Below are 14,397 nucleotides of genomic sequence, written 5' to 3' on the forward strand. Positions count from 1 at the left end.
CTATCTATGACTGAAAAGACCTGCAGGAAGCCCTCAAGAGCCCTTGTGTACTGTTTTCCCATGGCTCCACTCTCCTTGTCCAGCTGTGTCCAAAATCTCTAGCAGGGATTTTGCTGCCAGTGATGTGTGTCGCAGTGCCCGTGGGAGGCATTCTCGGGTGGCTGTTTGGGATCCACTGTGCTAAACAAATGTCCCTTTGTTTTCTAAGGCATCTACTACAGCTTGCAAGCTGGGCTCAGGGTATCTTAGAAGACAGATAATTGACCCGAAAAAGTCAATTAAGTCAACACCTCAAGGGATGAGATCCAGTGTGTTTTGTGAACTCCCCAGGTTGATTCTAAAACTGACGCAGAAAACCTCTTGTGGGGGCTGGAGTTGTGGCTCAGTGGTAGGGTGCTTGCCTTGCACGTGCGAGACCCTGGGTTCGATCCTCAGCACCACATACAAAAATAAACAAGTGAAATAAAGGTGTTGTGCCCAACTACAACTAAAAAATAAATATTAAAAAAAAAGGGCTGGGGATGTGGCTCAAGCAGTAGCGCACTTGCCTGGTGTCCGTGCAGCCCAGGTTAGATCCTCAGCACCACATACAAACAAAGATGTTGTGTCCGCCGAAAACTGAAAAAAAAAAAAAAAAAAAAAGAAACAAACAAAAAAAAAAACCTCTTGTGGGTACTTGGCCGAATTTCTATCTTAAACATTTTTTATAAAAGATTGAGGATCACAGTTGGAGGCTGGCCTCAGCAACTTAATGAGACCATGTCTCAAAAAATAAGAGTACTTGGCAATGTGTAGAGCACCCTGGGTTCCATCCTCGGTACCTTAAAAAATATAAATAAATAAAGTAGCCTTGGACAAGTTCTCTATCTGCCCTTTAATCACAACTGCTCTGGCTCATTATGATGATTAAATTCTAGAAGGTGAAAGCAATTTATTCAAGGCCAAGCCCAGAGCAAGCATTCCACAGTGACTTGTAGATTATTCTCCCTGATGGATCAGTGGAGCAGCACACATATCAAAAGGAAAACCTGAGCCCAGTAGGAGCACCTGCTTAGCATGTACAAGGAACTGGGTTCCACCCCACCACACCCATCCCTAAGAAAAAGAAAGAAAAATCTGAGGACCAAGCTAAACCTTAGTAGCTCTTTGTACCTGCCTAGTTGGGGACAAAGAGTTGTGGGGAAGCACCAAAGACAAGCAGTAATGAAAGAAAGGCTATTTTATTTTTTTAAAAAAAGGAAAGAAAAGAGAAAAACTGGATTCTGTGAACGGGGTCAGTCCATTCGGGCCTTCAGTGTCCTGGTGGTGATCTTATCCTTCTCACTGTAGAGAGAGAAAATGACAAGAAAACATGTATACCCACCTAACTGGTAGCTACGCCTCCTGCCCCAGCCTTAACACTGGGCTCTGGGCAAGGAGAGTTGAGGGCCACCTACTGCCCCCAGGAACTGTCCAGCAAGCCTCAGCTGGTGTCAGCCTGTGGTGAGAGGCAGGAGGATGAGAGGGAGAACTGGGAAGACTCCACAGGAGAATCACCTAGTGGAGCTTCTCCCAGAAAATGGTGGACTGAGATGCCCTCCAAAGAACAAAAGGCACTCCCGAGCTGGGTGCAGCGGCGCACACTGTAATCCCAGCTATCTGGGAGGCTGAAGCAGGAGGATCTCGGGTTTAGGGCCACCCTCAGCAACTTAGAGAGGCCCTATCTCAAAATAAAATTTTAAAAAGGAGCTGGGGTAGGGCACTTGTCTAGCATGTGCAAGGCCCTGGATTTACTCCACACTATAGAGGGGGAAAAAAAAGAAAAAAAAAAAAGGTTCCTCAGGCCTAGAGATCCCCTTGATCTCATCCCAGTGAACACAAGAGAACCTTAGGGTGGTAAATTCTGTACTCGCAGGAAGCTAGCAGGCTACCCCAAGAGGAAAAGGGTCTGAACACTGACTGGACTGCAGAAAGCAGCTGGAAGAACACTTTCTACTTTAGACAATTAGGTCTGGTCACAGTCCCAAAGAGGGGTGTGTGTGTGGCAGTTAGAGAGCTGGAAAATGGTTCCCCAGAGCTCAGCACATCACATGGTTCTGGGTTCTGGACTTGTGGGGGTCAGGAGAAAGAATGGGGAGCTGCCCAGATGTTCAATTTGCAGTAGCTTTGCTGTGGCTCCTGCCCACATAGCTCCCTGAGATCTTAGGGTCACCTTTAGGGAAGAATATGAGCAGAGGAGGCAGCTCAGGGTCATGGAGCCCCACCTGGCAGAGGCTGGGGGGTGGCATGGAAGCACTGACTTCTGCTCAGTGCCTGCCACAAGCCCAGGCTTTTTTCTCCTCATGCCTGCCCAGCTGGCTGGGAAGATGGAGTGCTCGTGGGGCAGCAGAGAGACAGGTATCTGCAAAGTGTCCAGACTTCTCCCAACATGTACTCACATGATGTGGACAATGACTCCCATGCCTGACACTGCGTCCCGGTCCACAGCGTTCAGCATGGCTTGGGAGATGGTTTCAAACACGTGTTCTGGATCCTGTGGCAGAGCAGAGCCCTTTCAGACTCCTGACTTAGTCTGGCTCCTTTACTTTCTTTTTTTCTAGCCTCAAGGTCCCAGTTCTGGCTTCTGCCATGCTTGAAGTGAGGCTATTCCCTGGATGTGGGAAGCCTCAACTCCTTCCTTGGCAGGGAGCAGCACTATGTAAAGATGTCACACTCTGAATTTCCTCCAGGAGCCAGCAGCGTGACCTGAGCAAGTAACGCGTCCCTTCACTGAACCTTAACTCCTCTTCTATGAAATGCGGAAAACAATCTCCATTTGGCTCTGATGTGCTTTCTTGGCTGCTGGATGAACTCTCCCCCTGGATGTCCCATAGGCACCTCAGAATTCAACCTATCCAACCATGTCCACCCTCCCCACCCCAAACCAGCTCCTCCTCCCACACTCAGCCTGGCTAAGCTAGGGGGAGACTCAGCCTCTTCAGCATCTGCCTCCTCCCCTGCTTCCTTCCCAGAAGTCCCCGGGACTGGCTGCCCTTCTGCCCCCACTGCCACCGTCTTTGCTCAGGACTTCAGTGCCTCCTGTAGATGACAATAGCCTGTCACATCCAGTTCCTTACAGTGGGGGGAAAGTGTTTTAAATTCCTTTGTGTGGTTTGAGGCCCTTAGAAGTCTCATTCCAATCTCCTCCTCCCACCCCATCTCAACCCGCATTCCGCCCCCATGGCCACCCTGAGCTCTAGTCATGCACGGAACACACCGAGCTCTGCCTGTACCTTGCCCAGGCCCGTCCTCCTGCCACCAGGTCCTTTCCTTCCTCCTCTTCCCAGCACACTGCATTTTAACAGGTATCTGGGTGTCTGTCAAGCTTTGGTAGATGTCAGTAAGCCCCTCAAGTCACACTGTATCCAGGTCCAAGCCTAGAGGGCTGGCACGCAATGACAATAGCTACCCCTCCCAAGAGGTAGTATCCTGAGCTCTCTTCATGAGCTTTCCTAAAACCACACCTAAGTCAGTCTCTGTCAGTACCCTCTTTCCCAGCTGAGGTGACGGAGGTAAAATAACAGAATCAAGAACAATAACCAGGGGCTGGGAGTGTAGCTCAGGGGTCGCACACTTGTCTACCATGTGTGAGGCACCGGGTTCAATTCTTAGCACCGCACATAAACAGTGAATTAAAATAAAGGTCCATCAACAACTAAAAATACATTAAAAGCAAAATAAAACAATAGCTAAATGGTAGATGGACCCAGGTTTCCAACCCAGACAGCCTGGGTCCAAACCCATTCTGTCAGCTGCCATTAATGCTGCACTGTGTTAAATATTCGTTTGATAATGGAAATGAGAACCCAGTAAATCCAACTCGAGGCTGTGGTAAACAGCTGACCTGGGCCTCCTAACAGGGGTGCTCTCCTCCAGAGTCTGCTGGCCCCGGGGGACGATGCTCCTGGAAACCCTCCCAAGGAGCAATAGCTGTAGTCTACCCTCCGGCACTCCATTCTCCCCACGATTTGCCACACAACCACATTTTGTTCCTGATGGCCATGGGTAGCTACCCCAGAGCCCAGCTCCCCTCTCTGCCACCAACTCACCATATTGGGCTCCCAGAGGGACTCGCACATCCCGTACATTTGTTCAGCGCAGGTGCCACTAACTACAAAGTCGTCAGTCACCATGGGGCAGCCAATGAGGTCTAGAGAGCAAATGAAGGGCTTAAAGGTCTTCGGGTCCAACCCAGCGATAACTGGCTCTGTGTAGTAGGGGCCAAACCTGCAGGACCAGGACCAGAGAGAGAAACCAGGGCTCAAGAGTACTCACTTTCATATGCAGGCCTATTCCGACAGACAAGGCTCTGGTCCAACCCTGGGAGGAAAACTCAAGACCTGCTTGGGAAGATCTTCTCCCCGTGGTCTGCTCTGCCTAAGCCTCTCCTAGTAGCTGGCAATGCTTGTAGACCTCATCATCACCACCATCAACTCGTGATCCTCCTATTCCAGCCTTCCAAGTTGCTGGGATGGCTACAGTGCCTGGCTTCATCTTCTTTTCTCTGACACTTCCCTTCACATCCATCTTACCCTGGCCCTCACTTCTTCCCTTCTTTGGGAAATCAGCCTCCTTCCCTATCCTAATCCAAAGTTCTATCATTATTCAATTCTCTAAACATTAATACCTCTATGCCTTTAGAAAAAGAATTTGAGGCTGTTTATTGAAAAAATAAAACAAATCAAGTACAAGTCATTCAGACTGAACATAGTATTGTTCTGAGCCACCTGGCAAGGCAAGGCAAAGAGGGAGACTCAGTGAGCTGGGTTATTTCTCAATGCCTACAAAAGGAAATGGCAGCTTATTGGAAATTTTTTCTAGATCTCGAACTCTGAGCATAATCAATTTGTTGGGCGTAGTTGTACATGACTAGAATCCTAGCAACTCTGGAGGCTGAAGTAGAAGGACCCAAGTATATAGCCTCAGCAACCTAGCGAGACCCTCATATTAAAAAATAAAAAGGAATAGGGATGTGGAACAATGGTAAAGCATCCCTAGGTTTAATTATCCCCAGTACAAAACAAACAACAACAACAAAAAAAAATTGAGAAAAAAATCAGTCTTACTTTTTTTTTTGGGGGGGTAGTGGATGAGTGGGGGGCCTCATTAAATTGCCTCAAACTAGTGAGCCTCTGGCCTCAGCCTCCCAAGTACCTGGGATTACAGGTGTGTACCACCAGGCCCAGCAAATCTTAGGGATATATATTTTTAAACTCAGGGGCCCTCTACCACGGTTCCTCATCCCCAGCCCTTTCCATGGTTTGAAACAGTGTCTCACTAATTGCTGAGGCTGACCTCAAACTTGGGGTCCTCCTGCCTCAGCTTCCTTAGTCACTGGGATTACAGGTGTATGCTAACACACATGGTGTCTAATTTTTTTTTTTCAGGACTTACATTTTTCTAAGTTTTACTCTATATTTAATTGATACATAATAATCGTACATATTTATGGGGTACAGTGTGATGGTTTAGATACATATATACATTGTGTAATAATAAATTCATTGTGTTTAACATCTCTATCACTTCAAAGATTTGTCATTTCTTTTGGTGAGAACATTCAGAATCCTCTCTGCTAGTTCTTTGGAAATCTACATTACACTGACGTTAACTATCATGGTGTCTAACTTTTATTTTTCCCTTTGCAGTGCTGGATGGAACCCAGAGCCTTAATCTTAGGGATCTTTACATATAAAATACTTTTTAACTAACGGACAATATTCTCAATAGAAACAGTAAGTACAAAAGTATTATCCATGTGTCTCATTGACTTGTAGTAATTTCTAAGAGCATGACCTTCAGGAATGGCTCTATGAAAAATACTTTAGGGCTGGGGGTAGAGCTCAGTGGTAAAGCACTTACCTAGCATGTGGGAGGCCCTGGATTCAATCCCCAGCACAGAAAAATAATAATTAAAATTGTTAAGGCAGAAAAAACAAAGGGGTGTGTGTGTGTGTGTATGTAACATGCTTTAATCCAGTTTCTCAAAAAGACCCCCCTGGGTAACAATTTCTGTAAAAAGTTGAAGTTTTTATATTTTCCTCTCAATAAACGAAAAAAAAAAAAAAAAATCCCGGACTATCTGGATAATGAACTTAAAACCAAGGACAGTCGTGGAGCTCAGGGCTTATGTTTGGGGTCAGGATCATGCTTTGCCAAAGCATCAGCTGTAGGTCAATTTTAACTTTTACTGCAGTCTTTTCACAGAGGGGCCTGGGCTCATGAAAAGTGTTTTTCTTTAGGAGGCCCAGTACATGCTACAGCATGCAGATCACTGTCTCCACCTATTCTGATAAAAAAAAAAAAAAAAAAAAAAAATTTCACTTGGGCTGGGGAATGAAGCTCTGAGCTATAGCAACTAAGAATTCAGAATTTTTCATGTGAGTCTCACCGTATTTTTATTCTTTTTAAGAAGCACAAGCCATTAAATATTCAGCTAGATGTAAGTGAATTTTTATAATTTTATAAGACTTGCCCCCTTCCCCATATAAGTCAATCTAAAAATTTTTCTGTTGCTAGATGTGGTGGTACATGTCTGTAATTCCAGCTACATGGGAGGCTGAGGCAAGAGGACTGTTCCAGTTCAAGGCCAGCCTCAGCTATTCGGCAAGATCTTGTTTCAAAATAAAAAAAGAAAGACTGGAGATATATATAGCTCAGTGGTAGAGCACTTGCCTAGCATGCATGAGGCCCAGGGTTTCAATCCCTAGCACTGAAATAAAATAAACAAAACAACAACAGAAACAAAAACAACTTAGGGTTTTATTTTTGTTTGTTTGTTTGTTATTGTTTTGGTATTTTGGATCCCATTGAGCCACATCCCCAGCCTTTTTTATAAAAATTTTCTATTTTGGAGACAGGATCTCACTAATTTGCTCAGGGCCTTGCTAAGTTGTTGAGACTGACCTCAAATATGGGATCCTCCTGCTTCAGCCTCCTGAGTCACTAGAATTATAGGTGTGATCACCACACCTGGTTTCTGTAATGAGTTTTCCTCACAAAAACTAATACTAATAATGAGAAATGGGAGGACAAGGAGGACTGCCTGTCCCTCCATTCAACATGCCTACTTGGCCAATCAAGGGCTGTACTTCCACTCACCGTTTCTCATATAAGAGGTTAGCCACCATGCTCATGAGGGTATAAGGCTTAATCTGCCGACCTTCCTTCAACTCATACAGGTTCAGTCGGAACTTGAGGCGTTGAGCACTACAGTGGGAGGAGAAAAAAATGAGTGAGTCATTGCTGGATGTCCCCTTGAGTCTACCCTGTGGTAGTCAGGAGGAACTCAAGGAGACATACAACCTCTTTCCTGACCAAGGGATTCTGCAAAGTCTTAAATGTACTCAGAAGCAACAGCTTTGTGCTGATGGACAGGAAGGTATCCAAGAAAGAAGGCCACACTTCCCCTAGGGCCATCTCAGAGCCCACCAATGCCATGCCTGGTTTCTGTAATGAGTTGGAGGCACAGCAATGCTTCCAACAAAGACTTAGAGACAACTTTAGTTCCATCTTACAGGTGAGGAAACTGAGGCCTAGTGAAGTAACTGTTGCCCACAAACAAGCAAAGTCAGTGAGAAAATCTCCCAAAGAAAAGGAAGCAGTGTGAGGAGAGAGCAAGGCTGCTGGGAGCCTGCACGCTGACAGGAACCTGAGCTGTGGTTCTCTGACTCCAGCAGGGGAAAAGGGTGAGCTGGGTTAGAGCTCAGGTGAAATTCTATGTTCTTGAGACATAGGGGGCTTTAAGGGAAATGAAAGAGAATATTTTCTGACAAGCGTCCACCCTATCCATGAACGAGTCTTTCAGCCTTTTAGGACCGAAGTCCAGAGCTGCTGCTCCTTAGGCCACCAGTTTCCTGCAGCCCCTGCCACTTGTGACCTCATATTCCCGCATGGAATACTTTCCCAGTGCTTTTCCTCTTTTCTTCTCTGACATCTCTTCCTCCGCCACTGCTAAAATAAGATTCAGTTCTCAAATTGCAGCCTATTCTTTTCCCCTCCTGCTTTGTCTCTCCAGAATCTTCTCCCATGGATTTAACACATCACCAGGGCCTCTCCTGCACTGAGCTGGTAACTTTAAAACCCTAATTGCTTGCAAGATATTTCTGAATGGCTTGCCTTCTCCTTAAAATTGGTGTCAAACTCAAAGTCATCATCTTTTCCCCAAAATTAGTCTTCTCAGCTCCTATATTTTAGTTAACATGCTCAAAATAAGAATCATTTTTGGATCTTAACTGTGTTGCTTACGTGCCGGATACTAATCTAGATTTTAGTACAGTTGTCCCTTGATATCCATTAGGGACTGGTTCCAGGAAACCCCCTCCCCCCATACCAAAATATGGTGGTGTAACAGGTGTCATGGCACTCACCTGTGATCTCAGCAACTCAGGAGGCTGAAGCAGAAGGATTGAAAAGGTCAAGACCAGCTTCAGCAACTTATTGAGACCATGTCTCAAAATAAAAATAAAAAGGACTGGGGATATGGCTCAGTGGTAAAGCACCTCTGGGTTCCATTCCCAGTAACAGAAAAGGCAAAGCCCCAGATCCTTCCATTGTTTTTTTACACCACCTTCTTAGGACCATAATCTTCACACTTGGACCATCACAAAATTGACTTGGCTTCTCTTCCAAACTCTCCCTTTTCATACAAATAACCACTATCAACTAGCTAACTTACAAGTGAGGAAATATGCACCAACCCATCATGAGTTGACTATCTCTGTATACCTGCTTTGTTTACCAACTAGACATGAAGTTCTTTAGGAACTGGGCAGACACCACTCTGGCCTTAAAGAGACCTGCACTGGACTGGGGCTGGTGGTGCACACCTATAATCCCAGACTCAGGCTGAGGCAGGGGTTTGCAAGCCAGCCTCAACAACTAAGTAAGACCCTGTCTCAACAAATAAATAAATAAATAGAGCTGGGTATGTAGTTCAGTGGTAAAGCTCCTAACTTCAACCCCCTATTGCCCCCCATCCCCCACACAAAGAGACCTGCACCGGGATCCTGGCTGATACCCATTAACTTGCATATTGGACAAGACACTCTGAGATTCTCGGATTGTTCATCTGCAAAGTGGGACAGCAACCTGGTAATATCTGAGATTAAATGAGTCCATGAACAGTAAGGTGCCTTCCAGAGCCCAACAGAGTAAATGCTGGTCTAGGTTGTTCAGACATCTGTACCGCTGGGGTATGGGAAAAGCCTCAGACTCACTGAAGGTGTTTGGCAGACCGACCAACATCCAGGTTGGTCCAAGAAAGTTCTGGGTGTGGGCAGAGACCCCTGACACTTACACCGTCTGGACATCTGTGGCGAGCCCCGCCAGGCCAATGTATAGCCGGTCACCCATAGGAAAGATCTTCTGGAAGTCCGTGGTCACCATCTGCGCTTGGATCCCGAAGCGCCTGTCTGCAGCGATGGCCACACAGTTCTTCCCCTTCATGGCCATGACGGCCCCTCCGTTATAGGACATAATAGACTGGGGAAGACAAAGTGGAGGGCCTCAGCGCGAGGAGCCAAAGGCTGCCATAGCCCCCAGCCCAGCCCCCGATCTGAATGCTCCTGTGCTCCCTGTCCTCCAGACTGGAGGCTCCTGGACGCCCAGAACTCCAGCTCTTTAGATGGGCCCTGTGCGACAGCTAAAAGCCCCACTCAACCCATAGGTCCTCCCCGCGGGGTCCGCTTCCTTCGAATTGAACCTGCTTCTTTCCATCAACCCAGAGATACCCTCTCCGCTCCTAAGCCTGACCTTACCCCTCCCGGCTTCTCAATTCCTACCCCATGTCCTTTGTCCTCACCCCCTTTCTCACCATGATTGCGGTATACTAGGACCCCCGATCGCCGCTGCAATTCCAGTAAACCGGTCCTGGCTTTCTCTACGCCAACAATCTTGCTGTTTCCTTTCCATTGGTTGATAGACCAAGTCCTCCTGGCAACTTGGGATTTCTATTGGCTGTTCCATCCGTCAATCATCTTCACAGGTTTGGTTGAGAGGCCAAAACCGGGGCGGGGAAAGCGGAAAGTGAAAAGTCACTGTGAGTACGGAAGAGCCCTGCGTCGGGTGCATGCTGGGATATCGGCGGACCCAAATTCAGCCTTAGGGACTAGAGAAGGGGCGGGGCCGTCACGCACGTGGGCTGGAAAAGCAGTGCTGGAGAGCTGCACCCCGAGCTGCACCCCGAGCTGCAGGGCTTTCATGGAGCACGCTGTATAAGTCACTTGTCCTCACTTTATTTCTCTGTCCCAGAAATCCTTACAGCTACTTGTACCTGGGCACTGTGCGAGCTTCCTATATTCTCTGGCTTTGAACAGTGCGTGGTGTATGGAAGGCTCCCATTAAGTCCTAGTTGTAAAAATGCGAGAGGGAGGGGAGCACGTCGCGGGTATTCTGCGGCTACAGGGGTTCAGCTTCAAAGGGAGTTTTGGAGAGCAGAGGTGGGTCTACTTTTTGGGACCTCTCCGACGGGTCGTCAGTGTAGCCCTAAGTCTCAGGTCACCCTAAAAAGGGACAGTTCGGACCTCTCCACATGTAAGTACAACTCAAGATTGGTCAGTGCCGATCTCTAGCAGACAGACCTCTAGCAATCGAGGAGAAGCGACCACGTTTTGCGTCTTCCCCAACCAAGCCCTATCGCCCTCCCTCACGGACAGGACCTTTTCTTTTCTCCCAGGATCTACTTTCCTTCGCTGGATTTCAGAGCTCTTGTTACGGTTCCTGTGCCATCCAGGCTCCTTCCCATTGACTCGGCTCTCTGCTACCCCAACAGTTATCGCAGTCTCTGTGGCGCAATCGGTTAGCGCGTTCGGCTGTTAACCGAAAGGTTGGTGGTTCGAGCCCACCCAGGGACGTAGTCTTTTTTTCCCTGATGGGATTCTTTTTCTTTTTTAAAAAATCACACCTTCCTAAAAGCCAAATTTTGTATTGAAATGAAGAGGCAATGTTTGTTTCTGCGACTAATCAGAGGACTGAAAAATTTGTTGTAAAGGACGGAATAATTTCTCTCGCTCTTCTCATCATTGCCTTCCCACCGCTATGCTCAAACTGGATTGCAGGAAAACAGAGGCTTTTGTATCACGAAAACGAAAAGGCGATTTGTTTTATGATGAATTTTTTCCATAGGATTAAGAATGAATATGCAATGGAGACAGTTTTCCATTGTCTCCATCAGTGGATGGTACGAACCCTAAATACTATGTCTGGAAGGGAGGACTGTGAAGATAGAGAAGGAAGGGCAGAGACAAGCTGAGGGATGAGGAGAAAGGCTCCAGAAGGGGAACATAGTTAGGGTTAACAGAGAGACAGAAAGAAGGGACATGACAGAGACATAGGGTGAGTGGGGAAGCCCCCAAGAAAATGGAGAGAGGGAAAAGAGAATCGTTTAATATGAGATTTTGAGAAGCACAGAAAAAAAGAAGAGGAAAAGAAAGAAAAAAACAAGATGCTAGAGATACAGAAGTGGGGAGGAAAATGGGGAAATATAAGTAGAGACTGGCAAAGAACATTATTTCTTGGGAAAGAAAAGGTGTGAAGGACACATATACTCATGAAAGATCTAGAGGAAGTGCTCTCTCCTATCTTTGGCATTTATTTTTATTTTTTGGGGGGGGTACCAGGGATTGAATTCAGGGACACTCAACCACTGAGCAACATCCGCAGCCCAATCTTGTATTTTATTACAGACAGGGTCTCACTGAGTTGCTTAGTGCCTTTCCATAGCTGAGGCTGGCTTTGAACTTGCAATCCTGCTGTCTCAGTTTCCCAAACTGCTGGGATTACAAGTCTGCCCACTGCATCCAGCCTATCATCAGCATTTTAAAAGGGATCTTATTCTGGAACTAGCTCTTAGCATATGCTGAAAATAATCACCTAAATTTCTTGGGTTCCTGCCCTTTGGGAGCCGCTAGTCTGTGAGTGACACAGTGACTCTTGTTCTGAATTATCAACTAGAGGACCACATGAGATACAAACAAAATTGAGGGGATGCATAAGGCTTTTTATGTCTGCAGAAGTGCATTCCAGTGACCAGGTCGGGGAGCCTTGGTCTACATGGAAAATAGCAAGGGAATCTTTCAATCAGTTCTCTTGAGACTTCTGGCTCACAGGAGGCTTCTTTTGGACATCCTCTCCCTCTCCATTGTTTATCAACCCTTAGATGTTCACACATTCACAGGGACAAGCCTGAATAGACACCTGGTGCTGAAGGAGCTAATGGGACAGGCTGTGTCCCTCCTAGTTTGCCCTCATCTGCCCTGTAAGTGCATGGCATGCCACAGCCCATCTCATCTGCCAATGACTAAGTGCAGTACTTGACCTTGACACGTGACAGGTGCTTCCTTGTCAGTTAATAGAACAAAGAGTGGAAAACCAGAGAACTTAAAGATGTGGCCCAGGGGTTGGGCCAGAAGTTCGCCTGATAAGTCAGAAAAGGCCAGGGTGTGCATGGAAACAATTGAATTGGAGTTTAGTGGAGACTTTAACAATGTTCCTCTCCAACAGTTTACTCTGACTTGCACTTAATAACTGAGGAATGAGTGAATGAAACCCCCCCCCTCCCGCCAAAACACACACACACTCCTTGGGGGCAGCCCTGTGGAATTCATGGGCCGCATTGGAAACGTGGAGGAACATCAGTCGCCTTTCCAATTTAGCTGCTACTCCCTCGAGGAGCAGCTCCTGGGTGCTGGTGTGGATCGCGGGTGGGACCAAGATCTCTGCGAAGCCCCTGTATTTCTCTTGCTTCTAGCAAAGAATGGAGAACTGGGAGTCCCTGCTGCGCACCTCTCCGTACAGAGGGAGTGGATGCCATCGCTGGAGAGTTCAGGAGGCAGACGCCATACTTGACCCCCGGACAGCCGGTGAACCCACGGGTCTTCTCGTGCAGGATCTGGGAGCAGCAGATACCGGATCCTCCTGGGGCCTCTCCCGCGACTTCTAGGACCACGGACTCTAGGCGGAAATTCCTCCCGCCCTTCCTCCTCACTCCCATTTGTCCAATGTGGGCTGAAGACGGAGGCTCGGTTCATTTGGCGGCCAGTGGCCGCAGGGTTCCTGGTTGCCAATCTGGATGAAAGCGTTCAGGTTGGAGTGGGGGGTGCCCAGCTTCGGGATTGCTTTGGCTGCAAGTACGGAAGGAAGGAGCTGGAGGCAAGAGCTCTGAAGCTCAGCCAAGATACGTCTTCTGACTCCAGCCAACCCACTGTCAGGACGCTTAATGACGTTTTTGGCCGGATAATCGAGCTCTTTGGACGGACAGTCATGGTGGCCATCTCTAATAAATCGTGAATAACGAATAAGCCAATAGACCGTTCTCTAATGAGGCCCACGGTCGTCGCCATAACGCAGAATCGATTCGCTTCCTTGGCGCCAGCTCCCCGTTCTCCCGGCTTTTCCAAGCCTCCTTCCCTGAGCCGGAGCCACTGGGGACCCGATAGCGAGCGCTGGCCGGAGCCGAGAGCTACGGTCAGAGCGGGCTGGCACTGATCTCCTACGCGCTGGTGGCTCCCGCCGTGGCGACAGGGGAGGCCCTCGCACAGCCACGCCAAGCGCAGAGCGCTAGGAGAAAAATGCGGGAATCAGCGCAAGGCAGGGAAAAAGCGCGGGCCCACTTTCAAGCCCTGGCGCCTGGTTTTCTAGTCCGTTCTGACTCTCGAATTCGGCCGATTATTGTGTCCCAGGCCGGACGCCTGAGTTCCAGTCTGAGCTGGTCTCCTCCCTCGGTTGTTTTATTCTTCACGACCGCTGCGCCCTCCTGGGCCACAGCAACCGAGCCCCCGCAGTGAGACCTGCCTGCAGGTTGCCCCTGAGCCCAGCACCCAGTACGGGGATCCCTGTGAAGCACACCGGCTGGGGCCGGGTGACCTGTCGCCCAGAGGGGCATCGGGAGTGGGGAAGACACGCTCGCTCACGGAGACGCAGTTAGTAATTTTAAGGGAGTGTCAGCTGGAGTGAATGGAAACCATTAGGACGTATGCCTGGAAGCGCCGCGCCCCCCGCCAGAGCGCCCTTTGGTGGAGGCACGCTGGGGCTGCGAGCCACATTTCCGCCGGGTCCTCATTTTACCATTTTCCCGGCGCCCCAGCTAGGTGGGGATCGCAGGGCCAGTGGGGGGAGCACGAATTTGGGGGACGAAGGGATTAACTACAGAGTAACAAAACAGGGTTTATCCTCTAGGTTCAGGGGGCTGTTTGGGAAAGAGGGGTCCCGCCTGGGTTTGGGGGGCCGGGCACCGCCCGAGGAGCAGCCGCGCAAGCCTCTCCGGCTCCTCTTCCCTGCTCGGCAAACACCCTGAAGGAATGAGGTCACGTGGGTGAGTGGTGGGCGGGACCTACTCTTGTCTGGAGGAAAAAAGCCATTTTGTCTCCCCCCCAACTCCGG

The 14,397-nt window shown here is 48.4% G+C and overlaps 1 protein-coding gene and 1 non-coding gene across 2 annotated transcripts; one reads left to right on the top strand and one right to left on the bottom strand.

Moving 5' to 3' along the window:
• Positions 1-1,201: 1,201 nt before the first annotated feature.
• On the bottom strand, positions 1,202-9,992 carry Psmb3 (proteasome 20S subunit beta 3). Its single transcript, XM_015506675.2, has 6 exons — positions 9,833-9,992; positions 9,317-9,501; positions 7,120-7,227; positions 4,068-4,245; positions 2,418-2,512; positions 1,202-1,323 (listed from the first exon to the last, which is right to left on the bottom strand). The coding sequence occupies exons 1-6, from the start codon at positions 9,833-9,835 to the stop codon at positions 1,275-1,277; spliced, it is 618 nt and encodes a 205-aa protein (XP_015362161.1). The 5' UTR covers positions 9,836-9,992; the 3' UTR covers positions 1,202-1,274.
• Positions 9,993-10,797: 805 nt separating this feature from the next.
• Trnan-guu lies at positions 10,798-10,871 on the top strand. Its single transcript has one exon. It is a non-coding gene; the product is annotated as a tRNA-Asn (tRNA).
• The last annotated feature ends 3,526 nt before the right edge of the window (positions 10,872-14,397 follow it).

Source organism: Marmota marmota, unplaced genomic scaffold (assembly GCF_001458135.2).
Source record: "Marmota marmota marmota unplaced genomic scaffold, marMar, whole genome shotgun sequence".
Taxonomy (NCBI): domain Eukaryota; kingdom Metazoa; phylum Chordata; class Mammalia; order Rodentia; family Sciuridae; genus Marmota; species Marmota marmota.

What these genes read in the sequence shown, in the direction of transcription:
- Psmb3 (XM_015506675.2), bottom strand. An exon ending in GCCACAGATGTCCAGACGGT is followed by an intron (nt 7,228 to 9,316) that starts GTAAGTGTCAGG and finishes CTCCCACTGTAG; the next exon opens with TGCTCAACGCCTCAAGTTCC. An exon ending in GGAGTCATTGTCCACATCAT is followed by an intron (nt 1,324 to 2,417) that starts GTGAGTACATGT and finishes CTCTCTCTACAG; the next exon opens with TGAGAAGGATAAGATCACCA.